This window comes from Pseudophryne corroboree, chromosome 3, assembly GCF_028390025.1.
Source record: "Pseudophryne corroboree isolate aPseCor3 chromosome 3, aPseCor3.hap2, whole genome shotgun sequence".
Classification (NCBI taxonomy): domain Eukaryota; kingdom Metazoa; phylum Chordata; class Amphibia; order Anura; family Myobatrachidae; genus Pseudophryne; species Pseudophryne corroboree.
This window is the reverse complement of record NC_086446.1, coordinates 293,996,510-294,010,859: the sequence shown is the minus strand read 5'-3', so window position 1 is coordinate 294,010,859 and position 14,350 is coordinate 293,996,510. Positions and strand designations below refer to the sequence as shown.

Below are 14,350 nucleotides of genomic sequence, written 5' to 3'. Positions count from 1 at the left end.
CTAAGCTTAGCAAGACCTCTGCTTCAAGGTCAGCCGGTATTGATCCAGTGGGAAAAACATCACGGCAGTCGCCCACGTAAACAGACAGGGCGACACAAGAAGCAGGAGGGCAATGGCAAAAACTGCAAGGACTTTTCGCTGGGCGGAAAATCATGTGATAGCACTGTCAGCAGTGTTTCATCCTGGGAATGGAAACTGGGAAGCAGACTTCCTCAGCAGGCACGGCCTCCACCCGGGAGAGTGGAAACTTCATCTGGAAGTTTTTTCCACATGATTGTAAACCGTTGGGAAATACCAAAGGTGGACATGATGGCGTCCCGTCTGAACAAAACGGGACAGGTATTGCGCCAGGTCAAGAGACCCTCAGGCAATAGCTGTGGACGTTCTGGTAACACCGTGGGTGTACCAGTCGGTGTATGTGTTCCCTCCTCTGCTTCTCATACCTAAGGTGCTGAGAATTATAAAACGTAGAGGAGTAAGAACTATACTCATGGCTCCGGATTGGCCAAGAAGGACTTGGTACCCGGAACTTCAAGAGATGCTTACAGAGGTCTTATGGCCTCTGCCGCTAAGAAGGGACTTGCTTCAGCAAGTACCATGTCTGTTCCAAGACTTACCGCAGCTGCGTTTGTCGGCATGGCGGTGGAAAGCCGGATCCTAAGGGAAAAAGGCATTCCGGAAGAGGTCATTCCTACCCTGGTCAAAGCCAGAAAGGAGGTGACCGCACAACATTATCACCACATGTGGCGAAAATATGTTGCGTGGTGTGAGGCCAGGAAGGCCCCACAAAGAATTTTCAACTCGGTCGTTTCCTGCATTTCCTGCAAACAGGAGTGTCTATGGGCCTCAAATTGGGGTCCATTAAGGTTCAAATTTCGGCCCTGTCGATTTTCTTCCAGAAAGAATTGGCTTCAGTTCCTGAAGTCCAGAAGTTTGTCAAGGGAGTATTGCATATACAACCCCCTTTTGTGCCTCCAGTGGCACTGTGGGATCTCAACGTAGTTCTGGGATTCCTCAAATCACATTGGTTTAAAACCAGTCAAATCTGTGGATTTGAAGCATCTCACATGAAAAGTGACCATGCTCTTGGCCCTGGCCTGGACCAGGCGAGTGTCAAATTGGTGGTTTTTTCTCAAAAAAGCCCATATCTGTTTGTCCATTCGGACAGGGCAGAGCTGCGGACTCGTCCCCAGTTCTCTCCCTAAGGTGGTGTCAGTGTTTCACCTGAACCAGCTTATTGTGGTGCCTTGCACCTACTAGGGACTTGGAGGACTCCAAGTTGCTAGATGTTGTCAGGGCCCTGAAAATATGTTCCAGGACGGCTGGAGTCAGGAAAACTGACTTGCTGTTATCCTGTATGCACCCAACAAACTGGGTGCTCTTGCTTCTAAGCAGACTATTGCTAGTTGGATGTGTAATACAATTCAGCTTGCACATTCTGTGGCAGGCCTGCCACAGCCAAAATATGTAAATGCCCATTCCACAAGGAAGGTGGGCTCATCTTGGGCGGCTGCCCGAGGGGTCTCGGCTTTACAACTTTGCCGAGCAGCTACTTGGTCAGGGGCAAACACGTTTGCTAAATTCTACAAATTTGATACCCTGGCTAAGGAGGACCTGGAGTTCTCTCATTCGGTGCTGCAGAGTCATCCGCACTCTCCCGCCCGTTTGGGAGCTTTGGTATAATCCCCATGATCCTTTCAGGAACCCCAGCATCCACTAGGACGATAGAGAAAATAAGAATTTACTTACCGATAATTCTATTTCTCGGAGTCCGTAGTGGATGCTGGGCGCCCATCCCAAGTGCGGATTATCTGCAATACTTGTACATAGTTACAAAAATCGGGTTATTATTGTTGTGAGCCATCTTTTCAGAGGCTCCGCTGTTATCATACTGTTAACTGGGTTTAGATCACAAGTTGTACGGTGTGATTGGTGTGGCTGGTATGAGTCTTACCCGGGATTCAAAATTCCTCCCTTATTGTGTACGCTCGTCCGGGCACAGTATCTAACTGGCTTGGAGGAGGGTCATAGGGGGAGGAGCCAGTGCACACCACCTGATCGGAAAGCTTTACTTTTGTACCCTGTCTCCTGCGGAGCCGCTATTCCCCATGGTCCTTTCAGGAACCCCAGCATCCACTACGGACTCCGAGAAATAGAATTATCGGTAAGTAAATTCTTATTTTTTGCCAGTATTGTTTCCTAAACAGAAACTGTTGCAACAAAGCAACACAAATACATTTTGTTCAGCAGTAGTATATTTCTCCTTTTCAATGTTATTGTGCATATCCTATGCAAGTGCTTTGTTGTGTATAGATTCCATTTTGGTTCCTTTAGATTTCAGGAGAATACATCTGTCTGGTAAAAGTGGTAGTAGTATTCTTACTCCTTACACCTGCTATGAATGCAGTTTCCTGGTCTGATCATGCATGCACATGTAAACCAGTGGTGCCCAATAACAGGAATTGACATGAATCAAATTAATCCTTTGTAGGAAATACACAATACAGCCAGCAGCAGAGTGGATACCAACAGGGAACTGGCCAGCAACAAGCATATTCCCAGCAACAACAATACTCAAATCAACAGAACTATCCTGGGCAGCAACAGCAGGGCTATGGTGAGCGGGCAGTGTTGGCTTTATTGGCATACAACAGTTGATATAATATAGTGAGGGACCAACGGGAAGTGGTTAAAATACCACTAGGCAGTCACAGTACCGACGCCAGAATCCCGACTAGTGGTGAAATGCCGCCGCTGGAATACCAGCGACACAGGCCTCAAACACCAATAGAGAAAGAATATAACCTGTGGCGAGGGCAGCGAGCCACCGTGCCCGCAAGGGTCTCTATAGCACCCGCCCCGCTGCCGGCATTCTGGCGAACGGGATCCCGCTGTTGGGATCATGACAGCCGGGATCCCGTCCGCTGGCAATTCATACTGGACCCGGACCAACTTATTGTTTCGGTTATTGGCCATGTAAGAACCAGAAGGCCTCCCTGTGTCTTTTATCAGGTTGTCTGATATGACTAGGAAGAAAAAATAATCTTTGATGAACACAGACTGCATTGCACGTGTTACACATTATCTAATGGAAAATGTTTTTCTGCTCAGTTCCAGCACAGGGCTCCTCCTCACAGTATTCCAGCTACCAGCAAGGCCAGAGCCAGCCATACTCCAGCTACCGGGCACCCCAGACGGCAGCTTCTGCCCAGCAACAAAGGCCTTATGGCTATGAGCAGGTAGTACATACCATGTCCATAAAAATACTCCCCACCCCACTTGTTGAATACCCAATGTTTGCATAATGACAAATGTGATTAATCCGTAATTTCTAAGGCAAGTGGATAACTTATTTTTGACAAGATCCTATTTGTTCCCCTCTTTGGTTTGTATCTCTTTATGGCACCCTAATCACAGTATATAACACATTCTCCTTCCTGATTATCTACCCACTGCGCCACTGTCACCAGGACCTGCATCTTTCTTACCAACTCTCCACAAACCTTCCCTCTTGCTCCTCTACTTCTTTTCCTTTCCTCTCATCAGCTCCTGGCTCTTTTTACTCCTAAACTCTTTACATTTTTACTCTTTTTATCTAAAAATGTTTATTATTAAATTCCATTTATTTATAAAGTGTCACATTTTACACTATGCTGTACAATATAACCAGAAATTAAATACTAAAGCTAACCAACATCATGGTAAAGAGGCCTTGGTTTGTCACTTCGTTTGACCCTTGCTCAATCTCAAAATATTTTCCCTCATTAATTTCCAATCCCCTCCCCTCTTCGCTCCTGACCCGGCCCACTCCCTTCTCGGCTCGTCATTCGAGCCCACTCCCTCTCAGCTCCTGAACCAAGCCCCCACCATCTCGGTTCCTGACCCGATTAGAACCCTCTTTCTCTGACGTCCTAAGTGGATGCTGGGGACTCCGTCAGGACCATGGGGAATAGCGGCTCCGCAGGAGACAGGGCACAAAATTAAAAGTTTGACCACTAGGTGGTGTGTACTGGCTCCTCCCCCTATGACCCTCCTCCAAGCCTCAGTTAGGTTTTTGTGCCCGTCCGAGCAGGGTGCAATCTAGGTGGCTCTCCTAAAGAGCTGCTTAGAAAAAGTTTGTTAAGTTTTTTATTTTCAGTGAGTCCTGCTGGCAACAGGCTCACTGCAACGAGCGACTTAGGGGAGAAGAAGTGAACTCACCTGCGTGCAGGATGGATTGGCTTCTTAGGCTACTGGACACTAGCTCCAGAGGGACGATCACAGGTACAGCCTGGATGGGTCACCGGAGCCGCGCCGCCGACCCCTTTGCAGATGCCGAAGAGAGAAGAGGTCCAGAAACCGGCGGCTGAAGACTTCTCAGTCTTCATGAGGTAGCGCACAGCACTGCAGCTGTGCGCCATTGCTCTCGGCACACTTCACACCAACGGTCACTGAGGGTGCAGGGCGCTGGGGGGGGGTGCCCTGGGCAGCAATGAAAGTACCTATTCTGGCTAAAAATACATCACATATAGCCTCTGGGGCTATATGGATGTATTTAACCCCTGCCAGGTTGTCAGAAAAACGGGAGAAGAAGCCCGCCGAAAAGGGGGCGGGGCCTATTCTCCTCAGCACACAGCGCCATTTTCCTACACAGCTCCGCTGCTAGGAAGGCTCCCAGGCTCTCTCCTGCACTGCACTACAGAAACAGGGTAAAAACAGAGAGGGGGGGCACTTATTTGGCGATATTAATAATATTTAAGCTGCTATAAGGGGAACACACTTATTTAAGGTTGTCCCTATATATTTATAGCGCTTGGGTGTGTGCTGGCAAACTCTCCCTCTGTCTCCCCAAAGGGCTAGTGGGGTCCTGTCTTCTATCAGAGCATTCCCTGTGTGTCTGCTGTGTGTCGGTACGTGTGTGTCGACATGTATGAGGACGATGTTGGCGTGGAGGCGGAGCAATTGCCTGTAATGGTGATGTCACCCCCTAGGGAGTCGACACCGGAATGGATGGCTTTGTTTATGGAATTACGTGATAGTGTCAGCACGCTGCAAAAGTCGGTTGACGACATGAGACGGCCGGCAAACCAGTTAGTACCTGTCCAGGCGTCTCAAACACCGTCAGGGGCTGTAAAACGCCCTTTACCTCAGTCGGTCGACACAGACACCGACACGGACACCGAATCTAGTGTCGACGGTGAAGAAACAAACGTATTTTCCAGTAGGGCCACACGTTATATGATCACGGCAATGAAGGAGGCTTTGCATATCTCTGATACTGCAAGTACCACAAAAAGGGGTATTATGTGGGGTGTGAAAAAACTACCTGTAGTTTTTCCTGAATCAGAGGAATTGAATGAAGTGTGTGATGAAGCGTGGGTTACCCCCGATAGAAAACTGCTAATTTCAAAGAAGTTATTGGCGGTATACCCTTTCCCGCCAGAGGTTAGGGCGCGCTGGGAAACACCCCCTAGGGTAGATAAGGCGCTCACACGCTTATCAAAACAAGTGGCGTTACCGTCTCCAGAAACGGCCGCCCTCAAGGACCCAGCTGATAGGAGGCTGGAGAATACACTAAAAAGTATATACACACATACTGGTGTTATACTGCGACCAGCAATCGCCTCAGCCTGGATGTGCAGTGCTGGGGTGGCTTGGTCGGAATCACTGACTGAAAATATTGATACCCTGGATAGGGACAATATTTTATTGACTATAGAGCATTTAAAGGATGCATTTCTTTATATGCGTGATGCACAGAGGGATATTTGCACTCTGGCATCAAGAGTAAGTGCGATGTCCATATCTGCCAGAAGAAGTTTATGGACGCGACAGTGGTCAGGTGATGCGGATTCCAAACGGCATATGGAAGTATTGCCGTATAAAGGGGAGGAATTATTTGGGGTCGGTTTATCGGATTTGGTGGCCACGGCAACAGCCGGGAAATCCACCTTTTTACCTCAGGTCACCTCCCAGCAGAAAAAGACGCAGTCTTTTCAGCCGCAGTCCTTTCGTTCCTATAAGAACAAGCGGGCAAAAGGACATTCATATCTGCCCCGAGGCAAAGGAAAGGGTAAGAGACTGCAGCAAGCAGCTCCCTCCCAGGAGCAGAAGCCCTCCCCGGCTTCTGCAAAGGCCTCAGCATGACGCTGGGACCTTACAAGCGGACTCAGGGGCGGTGGGGGGTCGCCTCAAGAATTTCAGCGCACAGTGGGCTCACTCGCAGGTGGACCCCTGGATCCTGCAGGTAGTATCTCAGGGTTACAGGTTGGAATTCGAGACGTCTCCCCCTCGCCGGTTCCTAAAGTCTGCTTTGCCAATGTCTCCCTCCGACAGGGCGACGGTATTGGAAGCCATTCACAAGCTGTATTCTCAGCAGGTGATAGTCAAGGTACCCCTTTTACAACAGGGAAAGGGGTATTACTCCACGCTATTTGTGGTACCGAAGCCGGACGGCTCGGTAAGACCTATTCTAAATCTGAAATCTCTGAACCTGTACATACAAAAATTCAAGTTCAAGATGGAGTCACTCAGAGCAGTGATAGCGAATCTGGAAGAAGGGGACTTTATGGTGTCCTTGGACATCAAGGATGCTTACCTCCATGTCCCAATTTGCCCTTCACACCAAGGGTACCTCAGGTTCGTGGTACAAAACTGTCATTATCAGTTTCAGACGCTGCCGTTTGGATTGTCCACGGCACCCCGGGTCTTTACCAAGGTAATGGCCGAAATGATGATCCTTCTTCGAAGAAAAGGCGTATTAATTATCCCTTACTTGGACGATCTCCTGATAAGGGCAAGGTCCAGAGAACAGCTGGAGGTCGGAGTAGCACTAACCCAAGTAGTGCTCCAACAGCACGGGTGGATTCTGAATTTTCCAAAATCCCAACTGATCCCGACGACACGTTTGCTGTTCCTAGGGATGATTCTGGACACTGTTCAGAAAAAGGTGTTTCTTCCGGAGGAGAAAGCCAGGGAGTTATCCGAACTCGTCAGGAACCTCCTAAAACCAGGAAAAGTGTCTGTGCATCAATGCACAAGAGTCCTGGGAAAAATGGTGGCTTCTTACGAAGCGATTCCATTCGGCAGATTCCATGCACAAATTTTTCAGTGGGATCTGCTGGACAAGTGGTCCGGATCGCATCTGCAGATGCATCAGCGGATAAACCTGTCGCCAAGGATACTGGAACTAAGAGCAATCTACAATGCTCTAAGCCTGGCAAAACCTCTGCTTCAGGGTCAGCCGGTGTTGATCCAGTCGGACAACATCACGGCAGTCGCCCACGTAAACAGACAGGGCGGCACAAGAAGCAGGAGGGCAATGGCAGAAGCTGCAAGGATTCTTCGCTGGGCGGAAAATCATGTGATAGCACTGTCAGCAGTGTTCATCCCGGGAGTGGACAACTGGGAAGCAGATTTCCTCAGCAGACACGATCTTCACCCGGGAGAGTGGGGACTTCATCCAGAAGTCTTCCGCATGATTGTGGTCCATTGGGAAAGACCAATGGTGGACATGATGGCGTCCCGCCTCAACAAAAAACTGGACAGGTATTGCGCCAGGTCAAGAGACCCTCAGGCAATAGCTGTGGACGCTCTGGTAACACCATGGGTGTACCAGTCAGTGTATGTGTTCCCTCCTCTGCCTCTCATACCCAAGGTACTGAGAATTATACGGAAAAGGGGAGTAAGAACGATACTCGTGGCTCCGGATTGGCCAAGAAGGACTTGGTACCCGGAACTTCAGGAGATGCTCACGGAAGATCCGTGGCCTCTACCTCTAAGAAGGGACCTGCTTCAGCAGGGACCTTGTCTATTCCAAGACTTACCGCGGCTGCGTTTGACGGCATGGCGGTTGAACGCCGGATTCTAAAGGAAAAAGGCATTCCAGAGGAAGTCATCCCTACCCTGATTAAAGCCAGGAAGGAAGGGACCTCACAACATTATCACCGCATTTGGAGAAAATATGTTGCGTGGTGTGAGGCCAGGAAGGCCCCCACGGAGGAATTTCAACTGGGTCGATTTCTACATTTCCTGCAAACAGGATTGTCTATGGGCCTCAAATTGGGGTCCATTAAGGTTCAAATTTCGGCCCTGTCGATTTTCTTCCAGAAAGAATTGGCTTCAGTTCCTGAAGTCCAAACTTTTGTCAAAGGAGTACTACATATACAGCCCCCGGTTGTGCCTCCAGTGGCACCGTGGGATCTCAATGTAGTTTTGGATTTTCTCAAATCCCATTGGTTTGAGCCACTCAAATCGGTGGATTTGAAATATCTTACATGGAAAGTAACCATGCTACTGGCCCTGGCTTCGGCCAGGAGAGTGTCAGAATTGGCGGCTTTATCGTACAAAAGCCCATATCTGATTTTCCATTCGGACAGGGCAGAACTGCGGACGCGTCCTCAGTTTCTCCCTAAGGTGGTGTCAGCGTTTCACCTGAACCAGCCTATTGTGGTGCCTGCGGCTACTAGCGATTTGGAGGACTCCAAGTTGCTGGACGTTGTCAGAGCATTAAAAATATATATTTCAAGGACGGCTGGAGTCAGAAAGTCTGACTCGCTGTTTATACTGTATGCACCCAACATGCTGGGTGCTCCTGCGTCTAAGCAGACGATTGCTCGTTGGATTTGTAGCACAATTCAACTTGCGCATTCTGTGGCAGGCCTGCCACAGCCTAAATCTGTCAATGCCCACTCTACAAGGAAGGTGGGCTCCTCTTGGGCGGCTGCCCGAGGGGTCTCGGCATTACAACTCTGCCGAGCAGCTACGTGGTCAGGGGAGAACACGTTTGTAAAATTCTACAAATTTGATACCCTGGCTAAGGAGGACCTGGAGTTCTCTCATTCGGTGCTGCAGAGTCATCCGCACTCTCCCGCCCGTTTGGGAGCTTTGGTATAATCCCCATGGTCCTGACGGAGTCCCCAGCATCCACTTAGGACGTCAGAGAAAATAAGAATTTACTCACCGGTAATTCTATTTCTCGTAGTCCGTAGTGGATGCTGGGCGCCCATCCCAAGTGCGGATTGTCTGCAATAATTGTACATAGTTATTGTTACAAAAATCGGGTTATTATTGTTGGGAGCCATCGTTTCAGAGGCTCTTTTCGGTTATCATACTGTTAACTGGGTTCAGATCACAAGTTGTACAGTGTGATTGGTGTGGCTGGTATGAGTCTTACCCGGGATTCAAAATCCTTCCTTATTGTGTACGCTCGTCCGGGCACAGTATCCTAACTGAGGCTTGGAGGAGGGTCATAGGGGGAGGAGCCAGTACACACCACCTAGTGGTCAAACTTTTAATTTTGTGCCCTGTCTCCTGCGGAGCCGCTATTCCCCATGGTCCTGACGGAGTCCCCAGCATCCACTACGGACTACGAGAAATAGAATTACCGGTGAGTAAATTCTTATTTTCCCCCTTGCTTGACTTCTGACCCGTTTCCTCCCTCTCCTTTCCTTTAGCACTATACTTTACTTATTTTATTTTAGGCTTCTGAACTATTTTTATATTTAAGGCTTAAATATTTTTCTATTCTTTTTTTGTCTACCACTCATTTTCCATATTTTTTTCCCCTCAGTATACCTTTTTGTATATCTTATCAGTTTGTACTCTCTTCTTCTCCTTTCTTCCTGTGACTATGGGCCTGATTCATTGGTGCCCGCAGTGTGAAAACATGCAATTCATAGTGCACAAGCAGAATGCTTTAACTATCGTGCAAAGCCCTGTGACGCCCACTATGCTCATGTGAGCAATGCTCAAGTGCTCTGGTGGATATGATTTCTCCACTATCGACGCACCATAAGACACAACATTGACTCCTCAAGCAGCCCCTTTTTGACACGGAATCGCCCACGACACTCCCATAACAAGCCCACAACACTCCCATAACACGCCCACGACACGCCCGTAACACCTCCACCTTTTAAAAAGACTTTGTCACCTCCCAGTCTGCATCCTGAACCCATGGAATGCAAAAGCCGTCTCCGTTAATAGTAATGTCCCACACAAATGTGCGCAGTAAGGATTCTTCCGGACTGTGCATGCGCAGGTAGCCGATTATAGCTCCTAATGTGTCCTCTATATGCTCTCTGAGGTCCTCGGGTCCTGTATTCTTTTCCCCTTAAAAGGCTGTGGGTAGGGGGAAGGGGGGGTTCAGTCCCTTTCTTTCCTATTTCCTCAGTATGTCTTATCTTCTCATATTCCCTGTCTCTATTTTTTCAATTGCTTGTTGTTCATTCATTGTCACTAACAGACCTTATTGATTATTTAATTCCTCACATTCCTCTCAGTTTGTGCAAGTAGGGTGGCCCTGTGGCATTTATTCTTGTCTTTTTATCCCTTATCTCCAGGGTCAGTATGGAAATTACCAGCAATAACCCTGCAACATCTGTGCCCCTGGTCTAAGCTAGCAGGACTGTCAATAATACTTGCCTGAACTCCTTGCCGCACTTAATGATTCCAAAATGGAGGAAAAGGAGCAATTAAACCAACCTAGACTCTCTCCATGGAATGAATATGACACCTGGTCTAGTCAAAGGAAGAACTAAAAGTTCAATGTTTTGTCCATTCATTGTTATCTGTCATGCTACCATAGCGAGTGCTAAATACAAAGTATGGTTTCCCGGTGAAGGTGGTACATGCTACACCAGTGATGTATCCAGACTGTAATGGGACAAGACTACGCCCTAATACAAAATGCACAGATGTGCTTTGCAGCAGATCAGAATTGCTGAATGGTTGAACAGTATGTGGCTGTCTCATTCTGTGTAAGGGGATTAGGAAAGGTCACATGCACAATTGCTTGTACACGGAAGAGGCAGCCATTTTGTGAGCTTAACCAGTATTTATAAGTAATCAGCCTATGTTTTTACTTGGAACTAGTGACATCACTGAGAAAGCCAGCTTACTAAGAATCAGTGGCTACACACTCTGCCTTCCATCTATTCACTGGCTGCCTCAACTGTGTATAAGTGACTGGTGCACTTCAACAGCAGTAATAAAATGATGGTGGTATAATAGACATTGGAATCCGCATGTAGACAAAATGTTTTGAATGGCTTGAAAGGGCCACTAAACATAAAATGCAAATAGTTTCAGTATTAAAAAGGCATCTTATAAGATTCACATGCAATATAGTTCAAATGAAACAGGGTTTAACATATTGATTACGTATAACATGGTTTTTTGTTTTTTTTTCAGTTTCCCTAACAGAAATTCTGTTGTGCATAGTAGACATAATTATTTTGCCTTTTAAATTATTGACGCTTTTAGTCTAAAGCCAAGATCGCCAGAATCGCTCTGCTTCTGAAAACGCTGGCCTTATTACATAACCCCTATACAGTTGCCAGTGTGTTTATCAATTGTTTGATCTGTGGTTCACTTGGTGACGATATGCCGTATGTGCAAATCTGTTGATAATGTAAGTGGTATTAAGCTTTTCCTATTCGTTTTAATAGCACGTGGGATTTCCAGTTTGTGCACTACATGTAGAAACGCTGTTGGATGAATGACCAATAAATACAGCAAATAAATAATTCAAAAATACTGACAGATTGCACCCACCTCAAAAATTCTTCAACCAAACTTTTTTGCTCGACAATTCAAGAGGTTCTTACTTATACAATGAGAATGGGGTTCAACTGCTTTAGTGAAACTGTCTGAGGGATACAGTTCTCACTACAACAGGTTAGCAACCAGCATAGTGGAAACCATTCCCAGGCTGGATAGTTCAGGGGTGTATTGGGTAAAGGGTCCTACCATAAGTGTATCTACTGTATAATGCAGTGATTGCAGTGCACACAGGCCCCTGTGCCCAAGGGGGCCAACACCACACAACCTGCACCTATGTTTAATTACTTACCTCTCCGGAGTCCTGCAGCGGCCATTTTCCTGGTGATTCACGCATGCGCAATAGAGATCTGTCACCAGGAACATGACAGGTGCCATGTTTTCATAATCTACTGTACTGCAGAGAGGATTGAGGGCCCCCGCCTTTCTTAAATCGCCCCTGGGCCCTGCAAATACTGCATATTCATGACTCTTATAAGATGCCTTGTCATATTGGATCATTTTGTGTGTCCCCAACAGTGGACAGTACATGTGTTCTAATCAAAAAAGCCTTGCTGACACATTCAAAGGGATTTCTCTTCTTGTGCAGAGTTCTGGGAGGTAGTGGGGTGTTTCTTTGTGTGCCCATCATAGTGGTGTTGCTCAGCCAATGTTCAGAAGATGAGAGAGTCCAGCAGTGCTTTCTCTGCCACCATGCGAGAATAGAAATGGTTTTGATATGTGCTGGTGTTGTATGACCATTAGAGGGCAGAAGTTCACAGGTCTTATGTTATTTGTCTTATTCACGTTTCATTTGAAATAGAGTAATTTAAAAAGTATTGTCTTTATGAGTGAGGTGTTCACTGCACTGTCTGGGTTTGATTGTGTGCTTATTTATTGTTTGAAGTATAATTTAACTTTTTGAGAAGCAAGAGTCTTTGTATATCTGTCCTGATTTCTATGTTTATTTAGTACTGCTTTACTCATGGGAGATGTACAGTATGTATGCTTTTCAGTGGTTGTAGAGGGAAGTCTGGTTTTGCTAATTCTATAATGCCACACGTTACACTTAAAAGAGAGGTAGCAAGATATATATTGTAGTAATACATGTTCAGCTTGAGTGTTGCCAACTGGGTGTCTATACGTATATACAATATATAGATATAGATATGGAAAACAGCATTCCAAGTTGTGATTCTAACAACAAAGAGTTTATTTACAATATTTGAAATATACAGCAACGTTTCGGGCAGCCGTGCCCTTTTTCAGCTCCATAGCTTATGCTGCATCTACTATATTTTGGCACTGTTGATAAAACATTGGGGGTAATTCCAAGTTGATCGCAGCAGGAATTTTGTTAGCAGTTGGGCAAAACCATGTGCACTGCAGGGGAGGCAGATATAACATGTGCAGAGAGAGTTAGATTTGGGTGGGTTATTTTGTTTCTGTGCAGGGTAAATACTGGCTGCTTTATTTTTACACTGCAAATTAGATTGCAGATTGAACACGCCACACCCAAATCTAACTCTCTCTGCACATGTTAAATCTGCCTCCCCGGCAGTGCACATTGGGGGTAATTCCAAGTTGATCGCAGCAGGATTTTTGATAGCAACTGGGCAAAACCATGTGCACTGCAGGGGAGGCAGATATAACATGTGCAGAAAGAGTTAGATTTGGGTGGGTTATTTTATGTCTGTGCAGGGTAAATACTGGCTACTTTATTTTTACACTGCAAATTAGATTGCAGATTGTACACACCACACCCAAATCTAACTCTCTCTGCACATGTTATATCTGCCTCCCCTGCAGTGCACATGGTTTTGCCCAGTTGCTATCAAAAATCCTGCTGCGATCAACTTGGAATTACCCCCATGGTTTTGCCCAACTGCTAACAAAATTCCTGCTGCGATCAACTTGGAATTACCCCCATTGTACACTGGATTGCCCATTTTCTTTATACATCTTCAATAACTACTTTGCCATTTATTGGCTGTGTGAATGAATTGCACACAATTCATTTCTAAGGTTCCTCTATGTTTCGATTAGTTTTAAGATTTTATATTACTTTATCCAGTTGGCTTTCCTCTATAATTCCATCAAGTCCAAGTATTAACTGTGTGTTGTAGCCGAGGGCAGCAGAAGTAAATGTTACTTAAATATATAAAAGAAGGTGAAAAAAAAGTCTCAATGTACACCTAGAGAGAACAACGTATTTAGCAAATCTTACATAGGCTGCGTACAAGACCGTAAGAACATACTGTATTTTACTTCTAGCAAAGCACTTATTTTTCTGCTCCCAAAGAATGTGAATTTTTTTTAAGTACCCACATAAGTGAGACTTTAATATAAAAGTGTATTGAACTGAGCACTTGCTACTATATAATTGAATTTATTATATATGAGCAATTGCATACATTTTCAATTACGTACTTTTTCAACAGACTATCTGCAGGAAAAAAACTATTGTAAAAGCAAGCACATACATTCCTAAAAAGCTAAAATAAACAAAATGGCTGCCATTTGCAGCTTCAAATAACTGAGGTGATTATTTTCAATCTGAAGCTCACGGAGTTAGTATTTTATGTCTTTTAAGTTATGTTTTTCATTACAGAAACATCTGTCAATTAATCATGTATTTTAAACTCTCTGAATAGTTAACATTTTGTATGAGTCTTTAATACCCCTCCTGAAATAATGATCAGTCTAGGAAAAATCTAAAATGCATTTCTCTAACGTCCTAAGTGGATGCTGGGGACTCCGTAAGGACCATGGGGAATAGCGGCTCCGCAGGAGACTGGGCACATCTAAAGAAAGCTTTAGGACTATCTGG

General features: G+C 45.9%; 1 protein-coding gene across 4 annotated transcripts in view; it reads left to right on the top strand.

Annotated features, from left to right (window-relative positions):
* Window positions 1-13,337, top strand: part of SS18L1 (SS18L1 subunit of BAF chromatin remodeling complex) — a 92,133-nt gene extending 78,796 nt beyond the window's left edge. For 2 of the 4 annotated variants that reach the window (XM_063959316.1, XM_063959317.1), the window contains exons 8-10: window positions 2,492-2,617; window positions 3,112-3,239; window positions 10,323-13,337. In XM_063959316.1, the coding sequence (XP_063815386.1) occupies window positions 2,492-2,617; window positions 3,112-3,239; window positions 10,323-10,349 (281 nt within the window). In that variant the 3' untranslated portion in view covers window positions 10,350-13,337. The remainder of the gene's footprint in view (window positions 1-2,491; window positions 2,618-3,111; window positions 3,240-10,322) is intronic. The other 2 variants (XM_063959315.1, XM_063959314.1) reach the window with 1 other exon arrangement.
* Window positions 13,338-14,350: the final 1,013 nt, after the last annotated feature.